The 14,152-nt window shown below is 42.3% G+C and overlaps 4 protein-coding genes across 4 annotated transcripts; 2 read left to right on the top strand and 2 right to left on the bottom strand.

The window, feature by feature from the left end:
* Positions 1–392: 392 nt before the first annotated feature.
* Positions 393–1,535, bottom strand: BCR41DRAFT_344383 (cytochrome b-c1 complex subunit 7). Its single transcript, XM_022022501.1, has 2 exons — positions 1,350–1,535; positions 393–777 (listed from the first exon to the last, which is right to left on the bottom strand). The coding sequence occupies exons 1-2, from the start codon at positions 1,456–1,458 to the stop codon at positions 515–517; spliced, it is 372 nt and encodes a 123-aa protein (XP_021886662.1). The 5' UTR covers positions 1,459–1,535; the 3' UTR covers positions 393–514.
* A 4,468-nt stretch (positions 1,536–6,003) lies between these two features.
* BCR41DRAFT_344382 (hypothetical protein) lies at positions 6,004–8,496 on the top strand. Its single transcript, XM_022022500.1, has one exon. It carries the CDS (start codon positions 6,388–6,390, stop codon positions 8,176–8,178), a length of 1,791 nt encoding a protein of 596 aa, XP_021886661.1. The 5' UTR covers positions 6,004–6,387; the 3' UTR covers positions 8,179–8,496.
* Positions 8,497–10,385: 1,889 nt separating this feature from the next.
* On the top strand, positions 10,386–11,097 carry BCR41DRAFT_290149 (hypothetical protein; the record flags this gene model as incomplete). The annotated part of the gene is made up of 2 exons (XM_022020340.1): positions 10,386–10,571; positions 10,696–11,097. Coding segments are annotated over 2 exons (588 nt in total), but the record flags the coding sequence as incomplete, so codon positions are not given.
* Positions 11,098–11,286: 189 nt separating this feature from the next.
* BCR41DRAFT_344380 (hypothetical protein) lies at positions 11,287–13,655 on the bottom strand. The gene has a single exon (XM_022022499.1). It carries the CDS (start codon positions 13,323–13,325, stop codon positions 11,409–11,411), a length of 1,917 nt encoding a protein of 638 aa, XP_021886659.1. The 5' UTR covers positions 13,326–13,655; the 3' UTR covers positions 11,287–11,408.
* Positions 13,656–14,152: the final 497 nt, after the last annotated feature.

Here is a 14,152-nt window from a genome sequence, read left to right as displayed (position 1 = left end):
GGAATATATTGCTCTAGAGTATCGGTCTTTTCCAAAGTGAAGATCTTGCCATACAAAAGGTACAAAGACACCATGTAGAGCCTTGGATACCGCCGAACAAGCGACAACATCTTTCGTGTCCAAATAGTGTACTATAACAATTGCAAGCTCCGGCAAGCTAAACACGCGGATTACTGGTGGTGGCGGCATTGGGTTTCTTGTTGGCGACGATATTGATGGCGGTTTATAGATGGTAGAGCTTGGTGGTGTTGAAGAAAGAAAGAGAAAAAAAAAAACTATGTTTGCTGCGGAGTATTAGTTCGTTTTCTGCGTCACATGAACCGATTTATATGGTATTCTATTACATGGTCCTTTCAGTCTGTAGTGCTTAACAATGATATTGAGGACATATTCGTCTTTTATATATTTTAATCATTTATTGCCATAAGAGTATCTACTCCTTCCAAACTAAACTGAAGGTTTTTATGAATCATCAGCTTTCTTTTAATATTCCACCTTTTTTGCATGTTTATTTTTACTTGGAGAATGACTTGATGTTGTTGAAGTCCTCCCTCTCAGCATATTCGGCAGCAACCTCGTCAATGATGGGGGTGAGGTATCTGATATCATCCTCAGCTTTGAGAGTATTCTCCTTGGTGGCTACGGTGTGGGACAAAGAGTACTGGAAAGCAGTCTTCATACGGAATACGCGTGCATAGTTCTCTTCCTCGGGCAAACGGTGAATAGCCTCGCGGATAATGTCAGTTTCCTCGCGGAGGATGTCATCGTAACGCATACCTGAAGAACAGTGAATAAAAATAATAATGATAAAAAAGGCAATTGGTAAGAAAAATAGCAAGAAAACGAATATGACTGTGCTTTTCATGGAGATAAAGTAAAAATAAAAAAAGTGGCAATTGTCTAAATGACGGTTACATCCTGAAATGCTCCTGTCTATTGTTCTTCCGTGCAATAATTAGGTTCTCAGTGAAAAATACTAGAGGTCGAGACGTTGATTACAAGGCGTATGTGTATGTCCTGTAGTCTAGTCGTAATTAGGTAAAAGTTCCTGATGGCTTTTTTTTTTTTTTTTTTTTTTTTTTTCTTCTGCAAGCTTTTACAAACGCGGATTTTCATGCTGTTCTACAATATCCGTCTTCCGGAGAAGTAACAACACAGCATTCATTTGCTCTCCAAGTGAAAAAGGACATCCCGGGGTTGTTCATATTACATTCTACATGAAGTAGAAAGCGAGTCTTTTTTTTTTTCTGTCGCATAGTTATCGTATATGGCCCATTTAAGAAATAAATGGATGTGGTCGGAAATAATCGTGATTGTGCAAGATCATAAAGGAAGATAGAAAAACATACCGAGCTGACGATAGCCGGCAGCGTTGACAAAGGCATTGGCGACGGGTTGAAGAAGCCCTGAGAGGAACTTGGAGGCCTTAACCTGGTTGACAAGAGTGATGCCAGACATGGTGACGAAATGGAGTTAATGGAGATAGAGAGGAAGATGTGATCCAAGTGGACGGATTAATGGATTGATGTCACAATCGGACAAACACACCGAGAGAAGGGCGGAGTAAGTGGCTTGGTTCCGATTTTACAGCTGCCCGAATAACAAACTCCGAAAAAATACTCAAGACAAACTATTGATAGCAGAGCCCTGCAGCAATGATTTAAAATATTACATGCCTCTTAAGACCCCTATTTTTTTTTCGTGTCAAAACCTGGGGCTTTATTGGTTGAGAGTGAAATAGAGGCGCGTCTTTGGCTCTGTGCAAGTACGACGCGCATGGATCAACATTTCTGTATTTCGACAGAGGTCATGCCACGTGAACAAGACGCGTAAGGCAGATTTTGAATTGTCCTCCACTCCCAGCCAAGAAGAGTTTTAAAGTAACAAATAACAGAAGTTGTGGTGAGCTGCAATGGATCCGCAAAAACAGCTCTTTCGACAGTCCACACAGCTTTTCTTCTTCATTAGTATAAAATATATGGCAAATCCTGTTAGTCAACTTTCCCTCAGTGAATCACTTGTAGTGCCTTTATTACTTGTGGAGCGGTTCTCGGTTTTTTCTGTGGTTCATGAGGGCATCATCGTCCTAGACTAATGCAATATGATGATCCTTTTGCTCCTTTGTCTAGAAGAGCAGCTTCTTATTTTAACCTTTCTTCTTTCTTTTTCGTCAACACCAAAAAAAAAAAAAAAAAAAAAAAAAAAAACACAAAAAACTAAGGCCATGTTCAAACTGCAATTGACGTATGAGCCAGGTACTCATAAGAAAATATCCCATTAGGATAAGGTGCTTTTGTGTCTAAATTAGTACAATTATTAGGATTCAGGACGGGCCCAACGCCGGAAATATTCAGTCAACCCACAACTACCCTTCTATGATTTAGTATGCCAGAGAGCAAGGGGGAGAGAGAGTCTATGTTGGGACAAGATTATTTTGAGGAGTACACATTTGGCGAATGAGTGCGAGTCTTTCTTAATAAAAAGCGAGGGTCTGTGGAGGCACGGCATTGCGAAGAGAACAGAGAGCAAACTAAATTTTTAGATAAATCCGCACCTCGTTCAGACTATTCAAAAGGCCAATTTAGTCAAACAACCCATTCAACAGGAAGGTAGACATTAGAAGAGATCGAATGCACCCAGCAGCTTAGTCTGACGCCAAAATAAAAAAAACAACTAAGAAGTAACTCGTAAACATCTTTTTTTTAGTCGAGCTAAATTTTTCGTAGCCAGACAGGTTTTGGATTGCAAAAGTATTAGACCAAGCATAACTGAAGACTGATTCACAGGCATGAAGTAATATCACCTACGCTATTACAAGGCCTTTACGACCACTATAGGCTTTTTGGGTTGGGATCGCAATCAAGGCTGACTTATTAAACCTATTCATCCATCCACGATGCCACAGCCCTCGAGCCTGTTTCAAATGTAAGAAGAAGAATGGCAGCAGCACCACGAAAGATCATTCAATAAATAATGTGGCACAAGATTTTGCTTTTTGCTTGCCTCAGAGTCAATGAGATGTAGTTAGTAGCGTAGTCCATTCCTTTGTGATGACCAATTGCGAGCACGCACGGCCCGAGAATGCCGAAAGGTCTAGTTAGTTGTTTAACAATAGGGTTTTTGATGTCTGAGGCATTACTTGTTTGAACATGGGAGTCTGGACTGAAATTTGCGGCGCAGTTACACTTTAGCTTATTGTTGGTGCCCACTTGTGAGAGTGATATCGATGATATATGGCAACGAATGATTGGTGGTACAATACCGCGCCTCCGCGGCAGACGGGCACTTTTTAAAGCATAGAAATAAAGGGACTTTTTCTTCTCTCAAGGCAATTCCTTTACTTCTCTTTATACTTCATTCTAATTAGCTATCTTGTGTTCGCCTGATCCATATAAAACAGAGCCATATTGTATCCACGACTTCGGGACCCACAGCAATGTCTTAATCCTCCACCTTCTAATCTATCTTACATTAACCCCGGCAGCGAGCCCTCAGCTGACTAGACATCTCGGGCTCCTACTGTCAACGTAGTCGAACCTTCCCAGTGTTGTTGAAGCTATCTACCATGAGCTTGGCTCTAACGATGCCTGGCAGTGCTATCATGCCTATAAGTTCTGCTATCGTGCGCCTTTTGGCCCATATTTCTTCATTTTGATCTGGTTGGAAACCCTGAATGGAGTCAGAATATTGCATATTCTCGAAGATGCACATTACATTTGCTTTCTCATGGTTCTTGGGCTTAGTGGTAGTTTATTCCTCCATAGCCTGACTGCCGCACCCCGGTCTGAGTGTGCTGCTTGCCCATGGCTCCAGTGTGTTGGCCTCTAGAGCTAAGTTACGCCTAAATGTATTTCAAATGCCATGATGATCCTTATGAAAACAGAAAATGCCTTATGAAAGCATTGGATTCTAACTGATGGCTCCCAGGATCAATATCTACTCGGAGTATGGTTGTGTAGGATTGCAGTCTTATAGTGTTCATTCCTACATGAGGCATATCCTGATCACATTATCCAGCTTCTAGTTTCTCTTGGCTTGTGCCATTGGTTTTGCAGGTGTTTACGATTTGAGGGCATTTCCCGGTATATATTTTTTTACGTCTTTAAATATCGCTGGGTACATTCGATATGGGTGATGGTATTGGAAGTAAATGACCCCTTTCTATTCTGGTCGCTGTACCAGATGTAGTGGGTTTACATCACTTTACTTCTCTTGAATCAAAGGTTTTGTTTTTTATTTTTAATAATTTATTTTATTTGATGCGACATCGCCGTACTACTTCATGTAAGGGGTTTGTAGTTTGCCTGATCGAGCATGATTCTCTATTGTTCGAGTATAAGTCTTTTATCACACATCCACGCCTATAAAACGAGCTTTCTTTTCGGACGAGTCTGGCTTCAGAAATGTTAATGGGCACCTGAATATTGAGGAAATTCGTCGTGGACCAAGACACCAATACAAGTATAATGCCTGGCAACGATGAAAGCTTACATTGGAGATCCAGCGATACTATAAGTTTTGAGTATGTCGTCACTTTCCGATACCAAAGCCTTGTCAGTGAGAAGCACTCTCTCTTTTGAAGTGCGTGGGAACCAAAACATGAACAGTTTCGACAAATTGAATGACTTCTATCAGGGATTTTTCTCCCTGGGCCTCAGTTATTGGGCAGGAGAATAAAAAAAACAAAAGGTCTCACATAAACGCTGTGCCTCCTATAAATATTAAATATGAACAGTGCAGGTCACTCCTTTCTACGCACGGTTACAAACCTTGATTGTGGCTGCAGTGAACCATATCCAAAAAGGAAAAAAATGGTGGCAAAACACAATTACAATTGGTGAAAAAGGCCAAGAAGAGGTTCCTTCCTCCTCATTCTTCTTAGTTTTCTTGTGTTTTTTTTTTTTTTTTTTCTAATCCACACATTTCCGACGACATTCGCTACAGAATTCTTTTTTACAAAGTAAGTGTCTGTACAGATACGACTTGGTCCCAAAGGTCAAGGCTGAAAATTTTTTTCAATGTGGCTATGCAATCTCCCTGTTACATCAATCGATTCTACTCTTCCCATTGCTCTAGCAACAATGCAAACAGCATGAGGGTTTGGATGTAACAGAAATATTGGAAGTTCGTTACACCAGTTGCAGTACTTTTTTGGAGGGAAGCACAGGGTTCGGAAGGGTTTGTGTAATTTTTTTTAATGTCTGCATGTTCGAAAGCGACACGATACCATTTTGACTTTCTGTGCTCAATACGAGACTGAAAAAGGAAAAAAAAGAAAGGCCATTGACACGCATGCACAAACATATTTGGAAAATTGAAAAAGAAAAAAAGAAAAAACATAACAAGGTGATAAAGTAGAGACGAAGTCGTTCGCTACCCGTGTTGTAGTTAGAAAGGTGAAAAACAATAGACCCTTCATATACCGCCCTTTGCATATTCCCTTTTATTCCTTTTCAGAAAAATAATAATAAAAAGCTTTCCGTTGAATAAGGAAAAGCAAACACCCATTCCCTAGTTCTTTAATTAATGCGTACAATAATGATGAAGTGGCGACCATCAGTGGATACATAGCAATAACGGGTCAAATGGAAGTGCATGCTTTTGTAAGTCTCACTCGCAAGTGGTGGCGAAGACTTTTATAAAAAAAAAAAAAAAAAAAAAATACACAAATAAACAAATACACACTCGACGGGGGGGGGGGCAGACTTACCGACATGCAGTACGACTGCGGTATGGTGCATATCGTATTGATAAGTGCCCAATTGATAGCCAATGAGGGGATAGGCCCATCCGATGATGGGTGCCTGTTTCAAGGTAATCCTACTTGTTAAGCTACATCTGATCGTAGTGCCCAAGTGATCTTTGACACATCTGTTTGAATCCATATCTGTTCTGCGCTCAAATCATTCTGCTTTTCTGCCATTCCGTGTCTTTTTTACTTGCAGACAGCAGACTCTCCACCCATCCTTTTTCCTTTCAGCCCTTTATGTTTTCATACTTTTCATACTTCTAGAGAAGGACAACTTTAATGCACTATGCACGGATGCTTCTTATTTCCCCTTTTTGACACCTGGTGGTATTATAGAACGTGGATCATGACTAACCATCCATTTTCTTTTCTTTTTTTTACTTCTCCTTCCCGTTTCTCTATCGCCTTTATCGTTCTTCCTTTCCTCTGCGCTTCTCCTCTCCCAGTCGCTCTTCATTAGTCGCAATTCATTCTTCTCATTCTCATTTGAGAAACACATTCATTTCATTTGGATTGCAGCTCATTTAGCTCTCACCCTGTCCACTCAGACTTCCATACCTGATTTATCTTATAAAGCTCGCCCTTTCTTTCTTTTACAACTGTTTCTTCTTTCTTCTCTTACGCTGATTTCTGTCACAATGTCTCATACACACCAGTTGAACACCTCAGCCTCTTTCTCGGCTTCCAACACCCCTTTGGCCAGTCCCATCCCTGACATCAACTCTTCTTTCGCTGCCAATGTTCGCCCTCGCCCTCACAGTGCTCTCGTCCCGTCAGAGGCTGCGCTCCTCCAACCTCTCTTGCGTGAGAATGACATTTTACCTTCTTCCACTGCCGCCCAGGATAATGTTAACGACGTTTGTGTGATCAACAACCACATCACCAAGAACATGAATACTATCTCCAGTGACTTCCATCTCTTTGAGTCTGATGAAGCATCCTTCGATTACCCGCTTTTTACTGGCGCGTCCGAGCTCGTCAAGTCGTTGCAGCAAGTGCAGCAAGAGGAGAGTTCGCAACAAATTCTTCAATCTATTCAACAGCAATCTGACATGTATCAACCTCATCAACAGGGGCAACAGCGTCAGCAATACCACCAGCATCAACAGCAAACCCAACAAGCTCCTCACCCAACCCCACAAACCCCGTCAATGGACTTGCCAGAGAGCTACAGCAGAATGGATGAACCATTAGTTTTCGATGGATATTCGGCCTTTTTGGAAGGGCCAGATGTTACAGGTATCACTGCTGTCGCGCTGAACCATGAAGATGAGAACCCGGATGACAATAACGAGGTTGATTTCTCGACAGGGTACATTGATTCACCCTTCCCCTCGTACCTCGACACTCCGTTCGAGACTCCTTACCTTGCTGATTTCGGGATCGATCCTGATCACACCAACGCGACTCAATTTTTTTTCCTTGAGGACTGCAGCCTGAGTGATGGCTGCGGCAGTAGTAGAATCAGTCACCTACGCGACCAAGCTTCCTTCTCCTTATTTCCCGAGCTCGTTTACAAGATTCCGGCCATGTCTCCTCGTATATCCTTTAATAGCAGTAATACGATCGAGCCTGCTACCCTGTTTATGGATTCTCCAGCGCTGCAGCGACAGCATTTTGGAAATGAAGCAGGGCATAGCCCTCTATCTGAAAAATCTTTCTATGCCGCCTCAGATTCTCCAGAGTCATCTCTCTCCTCGGCTCCGGCTTCACCTTCTTCTTCATCTTACTCTCCAGCCTTACGCTCAGTCTCCCCAGGGAGCCATCCCAAGGCAATGTTCGATAATATGTCTGACACTGCCTCTATTGACGAAGAAGAAGAAAAGGCCACTCCCTCCGACTCGGATAGTGAGCAGGATGACGATGATGAATATGTGCCTTCACGTCATCTTGCCCAGGCAGCGGGCTTGCTTCCCACGTCCAGCTGCAAGCGGAAAGTCCCTGCCGTATTTGAATCCGAGTCGTACCTCTGCAGCAGCCGTCATGATGCTCCAGCTTCGACTTTTAAGAGAGTTCGCCTAGAGTTGGCGGGCCCTCGCGGTGGAAGCAGCAAAGGCCCTCGCAAGCCCACCAAGGGTGGGAGCAAACCACGGCCTGCAGGTGAAGCAGCCAAGCGCTTCCCTTGCACACACCCAGGCTGTGAGCTCCGCTTTGCTCGTCTGTACAATCTGCGTACTCATGAGCGGACCCATGATCCCAACCAGATCCGCCCATTTGTTTGTACAGCGGGCAATTGTAGCAAGGCCTTTTCCCGCAAGCACGACCTACAGCGTCATCAGGCCTCTGTCCACCAAGGAGAGCGCAATTTCAAATGCCACCATTGCAAGAAACTCTTCTCGAGGCCTGATGGTCTACGACGCCATCTCAGTGTCAAGGACAGTGTTTGCACGGAAGCTCCTCCTGTGGATACTCAAGGCCATCCATCCTGATGATCTTATCGAGGCCAATATATCTAAGGAGGACGGAGCGTGACGCGAGCGAAGTGATCATTACCCAGCCGCCTTCTCAGAAAAGCAATCGTTGGACACGGACAATTATCCATGCTTCTAGAGCATCTACGCCTACAGCCGAAGCCTATTGTCAACCGCTCAGACAAAGATATGCGCTCTGCCTAGGGGAACAGTGCCGTCCGAAGCATATATTCGGATGGATTGACAGATTGATAGATTACTAGGCCGTGTACTTTCCACATGTACCTACAATATGAAGATTCATAGTCAGAGATGTAGACATGTTTTGTTCTATTGCTGTCAAAAAATCAATAAATACTTCTGTGGCGCGTGAATGCTAATATCCTGTATTGTCTAGTTAAAATTCAATGTAGCGTGGCAGGAGCACATGAGTACCTGCACCATGCCAACTGGCTACCAAAGTGTTTTTTTTTTAAAAAAAAGGCACGTTCTGAGTAGAACCATAATCATGCGGTTTCCACTGCACAGTTTTGAATTCGTTCCGATTAACGATCAGCTGTGGACGCATTTTGCGGCTTCGAAAGCCTATTACTTCTTTATCTTCTGATTTCCCTTACCATCCACTTTCGTATTCCACGGCCTCCTCGCCCATTGCTCTATACACTAACTACCAGTACCTTAAAGCCAGTAACGATATGGTCTTTCAGGGGCTTTATTGTCGAAAGCAGGCCCATTTTATTAATACAACTGGATATGTTGTAGTAACCAATCAAGAGTATACTCGCACGAGGAAAACCTCTAACGTGTATAGAGAATCCCTCACTCATCATACTGTCAGTAGAAACTGCGCCTCTACTAGGAGTTCCAATGATGGATGGAGGTAAACCCCGGCCTCAGTGAAAGGAGTAGGCAATATAGGTCTAGAAAAGTAGAAGAGGACTCCTTAATACAGGTAATAAGCATGATAAACCTCTAAAACGCTTCGCTCGGCGAGAACAAATGTTTGAGATATGAAATGAAGACCTTGCTTTATTTATAATCAATCAGGGCCTTAAACTTTATTATTGTTAGCCTTTCTCTCTTCTGGAAAGCATGATCCCTACAACTCTATCACAATGCCTCCCCGTGCGTGCCTCCCAAGCACTGCAGCTTCTTCTTCAGCTTCCAATGCCCTTTTTGGCTGAAGCCTTCCAGGGAGTCTGTGTAAAATTCATTACAAAACGCGAAAGGGTCGCTGTTACAGCAACTGCTCGCACTCGGCTGCACGAAAATCCACTCTCGATGGAGAAGTTCTGCAACGATCTGTGTTTTTTTTTTTTTTTTTCTTTTTCTTTGTGAACACAAAGGTACAGACAAAGAATGAAACAGAGCGCGCTGGACCGTGACATCACCTGCTTTGAATGGTGCCTATGAGAGTCGGAGCTTTTATCTCAGAACTTCAACGATTCTGGATCTTGTCCTATATCTACATCTATGCTTATGTTTACATTTTTACCTGCACTTTGGCATACGGCATAGGCCTTTTAGTGCGCCTCGGTTATTCTTTTGCTTGAACACCTGGAACTCTCACCGTCAAGAACATCTTGATGATAATTCAATAGACAAAATTAATTCATATCGCATTCAAAGGGAAAAAAAAGTAGTAATAAAAACATGAGGTAGGTCGAGCCAGCCATGACCGACTCAGAAAGAGGGAACCGCTCAATGAGTATGCTTAGGATTACCATCTTTTTATTTCTATTATGTTATTCTTTCATAATTTTCTTTTCCAATGGTGGCAATAAATGCGAAAACCAAAGATCAACAGGATCTCCTGCAACATTGTCTAAATAGCCTCTTTTTTAAAAAAAAATCTCACTTTTTTCTGATATTGATATAGATAGGATAGATAAGGACATATTTTTATATGTATACATTTTCATGTTGCATATGTTTTATCCATGTAGAATGGTAGAATAAATGCAACGCGTAAAGTGTAATCTTGTTCCTTTTCTCAGACCAAACCACAGAGTTGAATTATGAAAAAAGAAAAAAAAACAAATCTGACGTGCCAAGCCACATTCATCAACACTTTTTTAATGAAAGAATGGGTTTTGCTCACCCATTCTTTCATTCCTTCACAGTTTACTTAATTCATTTTAAATTACTTATTCCTTCTTCTACTTACGACAAAAAAAAAGGGGGAGTTTTTTAACCAAGCTTGCGTATTCAACTTGAGAAACTGAGAAAAAACAAAAATGGTCGTTACCACATACTGCGTTGAATATGCTCAGTCACAGAAGAGCGTCTGTCAAAAATGTAACAAGGTTATCCCAAACAAATCGCTTCGTGTTGGTCGGATGGAACGTCAATCTGAAAAGGAGAAGAAGAAGTTTGCAAAGTTCTTTTGGTATCACTTCAAGTGCTTTGAGGTAAACGAAAAAAAAAAAAAATATTAAGGAACTAAAGTTTTTATATAAAGATTTATTAGAACTGACTTTTTTCTTTTTCTTCTTTTCTTTCTCCACTTCTATTTCTTTCTTCCGCAATGTTAAGGTACCTGAGATCATGACCAAGATCCCTTTGCATTTGATCCGTGGACAGGTTGATCTTTTGGATAAGGACAAGCTTCGTCTCGAGAGAGTTATCAAATTGGGCGTAGGAGCATCATGGAGTCAGATCGTGGACCAGCACAGGAAGAAAGTCAAAGAGGAAGAAGATGCAGCGGCAGCAGAAGCCATTGCTAATGGCAAACCATTAGCTATCACTAAAACAAGATCAAATAAGGATGACGACGATGATATCGAGGATGATGACGATGTAGAAAGGGATTTCACCACACAATTGACTGGAGAGATTGATCGGAAACAGGAACGTAAGAACAGAAAGATCAACAAGTTGAAGGCCAAGACTGATGGTGCAAAAGTTGCCAAGAAATCACAAAAGGGAGGCGCTAAAGGAAAGAAGATTATCAAAAATAATAACTCAAACACCAATGGTAATGGAAACTCAAAAGAAATGTCGGCAGTTGCGAAAGCTATTGCAGCATCAAGAACAGATAGTGAAAAGAAGTTGAAGCAAATGCAGCAAAAGTTTGGAAAGAAGTAAAAGAAAAGGAAAATATTAAATAAAAAAAAGCATTTAATAGTCAATCATCGGCCTTTATCACATTCATTGAAATAGCTCTATATAGACGGGATGTTAGCGCTCTAATGCAGGAAAGAGAGAGCTAGTGTAAGATGGAGCTTTTCCTTGACATCACCATGCCTCTAAACAGACCACTTATTCATCTCTTCAACTAGTCGATCTACAGTGCTAGCAGCGCCTGATTTGCTTCCAGTGCCCCCAGCGGATTGTAACACATTTGCCAGCCCGTTTCGTTGACTCATCCAGTGTTTGCCACTGCTACTGTTGCTCTTCAAACCGGTGGAGCTGCCGTTGACTGAAGACAACCTCAGTCCAGATGAAAGTCTACTGCCCATCAGAAGATCATCGCCTGTTCGATGACGCATAGTCACTCCTCTTTCGATATGATTGTCTTGCGTATCACTCATATCCACACTAAGTGCTGATACCCGCTTCCAGTCCGAAAGTTTCCTCCGATCTGATTCCAGTGAAGATAATGATTGCGATGAATATAAAACAGGATTTGAGCTTGAATTGAAGCCATCACCACTCCCGTCACTGTTCTCTGTGACCGATGCAGCGAAGAGAGGTGTCGATGTGCTCTGGGGCGAGCCTTCATGGATACTTAAACTTGACAATAGGATCCCATTTACAGAATCTTCCATGCCTAGGTCTCTTTGGCTGTTTTGATTTCCTGCTATGTTTCTGTTGACATTACTTTCTTCCTCCGTTCCTCCTCCTCCTCCTCCTCCTCCTCTTTCCCCTTCCCTCTCTCCTCCCGCACTGCCATTTTCGTATGCATCAGTGCATATCACTGCACGTCTGTTCATACGAGACGTAATGTGGCGTAAATGTACGGGTAGCCTTGATCGATACATTGTCTTGTTTATACCACCATTCGTAACCGAAGACCGTAGCACCATGTCTCCTACTCCCGGACTTAATCCTGGTCGAGTTGATCCTGAATCATTCAAGGCCCCTACTGATGCTGTTGTGGACCCTGTCCCATGAGACAACAATTGTGCATTCGTACGGTTGAAGACACTGACACCAATGGTGGCCAAATGGTAGTCACGCTGCGCAGAAGCTCCCCAGTATTGGTAAGGAGGGAACTTTCGGTATGTAAAAGGGTTATAATGCAGATGGTGGCGCAGAGTATAGCTGCTGTTGCTTTGCCTATTATTATGATGATACAGCGGATAATTCTGTGGGCCTGATGCGTACATGCGGTGGCGAACCGTTCGCGGTAACGATGCAAGAAAAGTCTCTCGTGATATTGCAAGTTTGTTAAACACCACTACGGAAGAAGCTTCTGGTGCCACAATTGTCGTTGATACAACTGTACTTGCATTGACGTTCTCGATGGAAGTGTTGGAGCTATCATGATGGCGGTATTCTCTATTGTGATCACCATTGTCCCTGTTATTGTTATTGCTATTATTATTACTATTATTATCGTTATCTTGATCCTCATCTGCTTCCATGTTCTGATCACCATCATCGTCTTTGCCTGTCTGTCCTGAGAGTTGATTTGCCACTGCAGCAACTGTTGGACCCTGCTCTTGTTCTGAAAGTTGTTGTTGCTGCTGTGACTGTTGCTGTTGACCCATGGAGAGCAATGGAACTGATAGACTTCGCTTCCGCTGGAATCCCGACTCGACAGCAACAGTCTCTGATGGACGACCTCGCCCATCTTCGGATTGATCGTTTTGTAGCTGCTGTTGCTGCAGATAAGTTTCAGGGAGTAACTCTTGAGTAAATTGGCTATTTTGGTTCATCTGCTGTCCATGAAGCCCGACAAGGCTATGGTGATGCTGTAATAACAGTTGTGGATGTGGTTGATGTAGTTGTTGTAGCATACGCAGTTGCTGTTGCTGCTGCAGTTGCAGCTGTTGTATCTGCTGTATCTGCAAGTGATTTTGATGATGTTGTTCTAGTTCGGTAGTGTATCTGGCAGCTGTACCCAAGTGATGATGATGAGAAATGGGATGCATTAGATGCGAATGCACTTCTTCTTGGTCTTGTGCATGTTGCGATGCCAGGATAGTTGGGTTCAACATGATTTTATATCCAAGAAACAAACAATGCAAGGCTTTGATAGTCACTAGTTTGAGGTTGGTTAAAGGAAAGAATAAGATCTTGTGTTGCGATGCAGGGTATTGTTGTCTTTAAGAGATGCGTCAGAATGAGAGAAATGGGGTCAGTTTTAGGCTGTTTCTGAATGATTGGAAAGATTGAAATGGCTGAAATGGCTGAATGTTGTTGACGATGGGGTACGTGATAAGGTGATACAGTATTGCGCAAGGATTGGAACAAGGAAGTGAAATATAGAAATATAGAAATATAGAAATTAAGAAAAATGGAAATATAGAATGAAAGGATGTTGTGAGTAAGGAGCGAAAAGAACCAAGCTTTTTATGATTGATTGACAGCTGTGCATCATGTCATGAATTCATTTTAATTATCCTTTTTAGTGAATATCCATTGGACGTCTTCACATCCCTATCAATCCAGCTACTTCATTTTTTCTAACCATGGTGATACTAAAAGTTAACAGAAAAAACATCTTTGAACAATTTGAGGTCTTTCCCCCATTTCATATCTCTTTTCTCTCCTTTTTTTCCTTTTTCTGGTCCTTTGACAAGGACGAAGGAAGCTCATTCGTTCACATTCGGATTGGGAGACCCTAAAAACCAGATTTTAAAAATAAACCTCATTTGACTGTCCTTCGGCACAACAGACCCTGGCTAAACCACAAGACGTTTCGACGCCTATACAGAATTATAGAGTGAGAAATCAAGGTTATCCTTTATCCTTCCATCTTGCTTACATTAAAGAGCTCCAAAGATTAGACGCGTTACATCTACAGGTCTGTGGTCATTCTAGA

This window comes from Lobosporangium transversale (assembly GCF_002105155.1).
Source record: "Lobosporangium transversale strain NRRL 3116 chromosome Unknown BCR41scaffold_1, whole genome shotgun sequence".
NCBI lineage: Eukaryota > Fungi > Mortierellomycota > Mortierellomycetes > Mortierellales > Mortierellaceae > Lobosporangium > Lobosporangium transversale.
The sequence above is the reverse complement of the archived record's forward strand: the minus strand, read 5'-3'. Positions and strand labels throughout refer to the sequence as shown.

Bases quoted from the DNA above. Each gene is read 5' to 3' on its own strand.
- BCR41DRAFT_344383 (XM_022022501.1), bottom strand. From the start codon at position 1,458: ATGTCTGGCATCACTCTTGTCAACCAGGTTAAGGCCTCCAAGTTCCTC. The intron at 778-1,349 runs GTATGTTTTTCT...ACTGTTCTTCAG, and splicing joins TGCCGGCTATCGTCAGCTCG to GTATGCGTTACGATGACATC.
- BCR41DRAFT_344382 (XM_022022500.1), top strand. From the start codon at position 6,388: ATGTCTCATACACACCAGTTGAACACCTCAGCCTCTTTCTCGGCTTCC.
- BCR41DRAFT_344380 (XM_022022499.1), bottom strand. From the start codon at position 13,325: ATGTTGAACCCAACTATCCTGGCATCGCAACATGCACAAGACCAAGAA.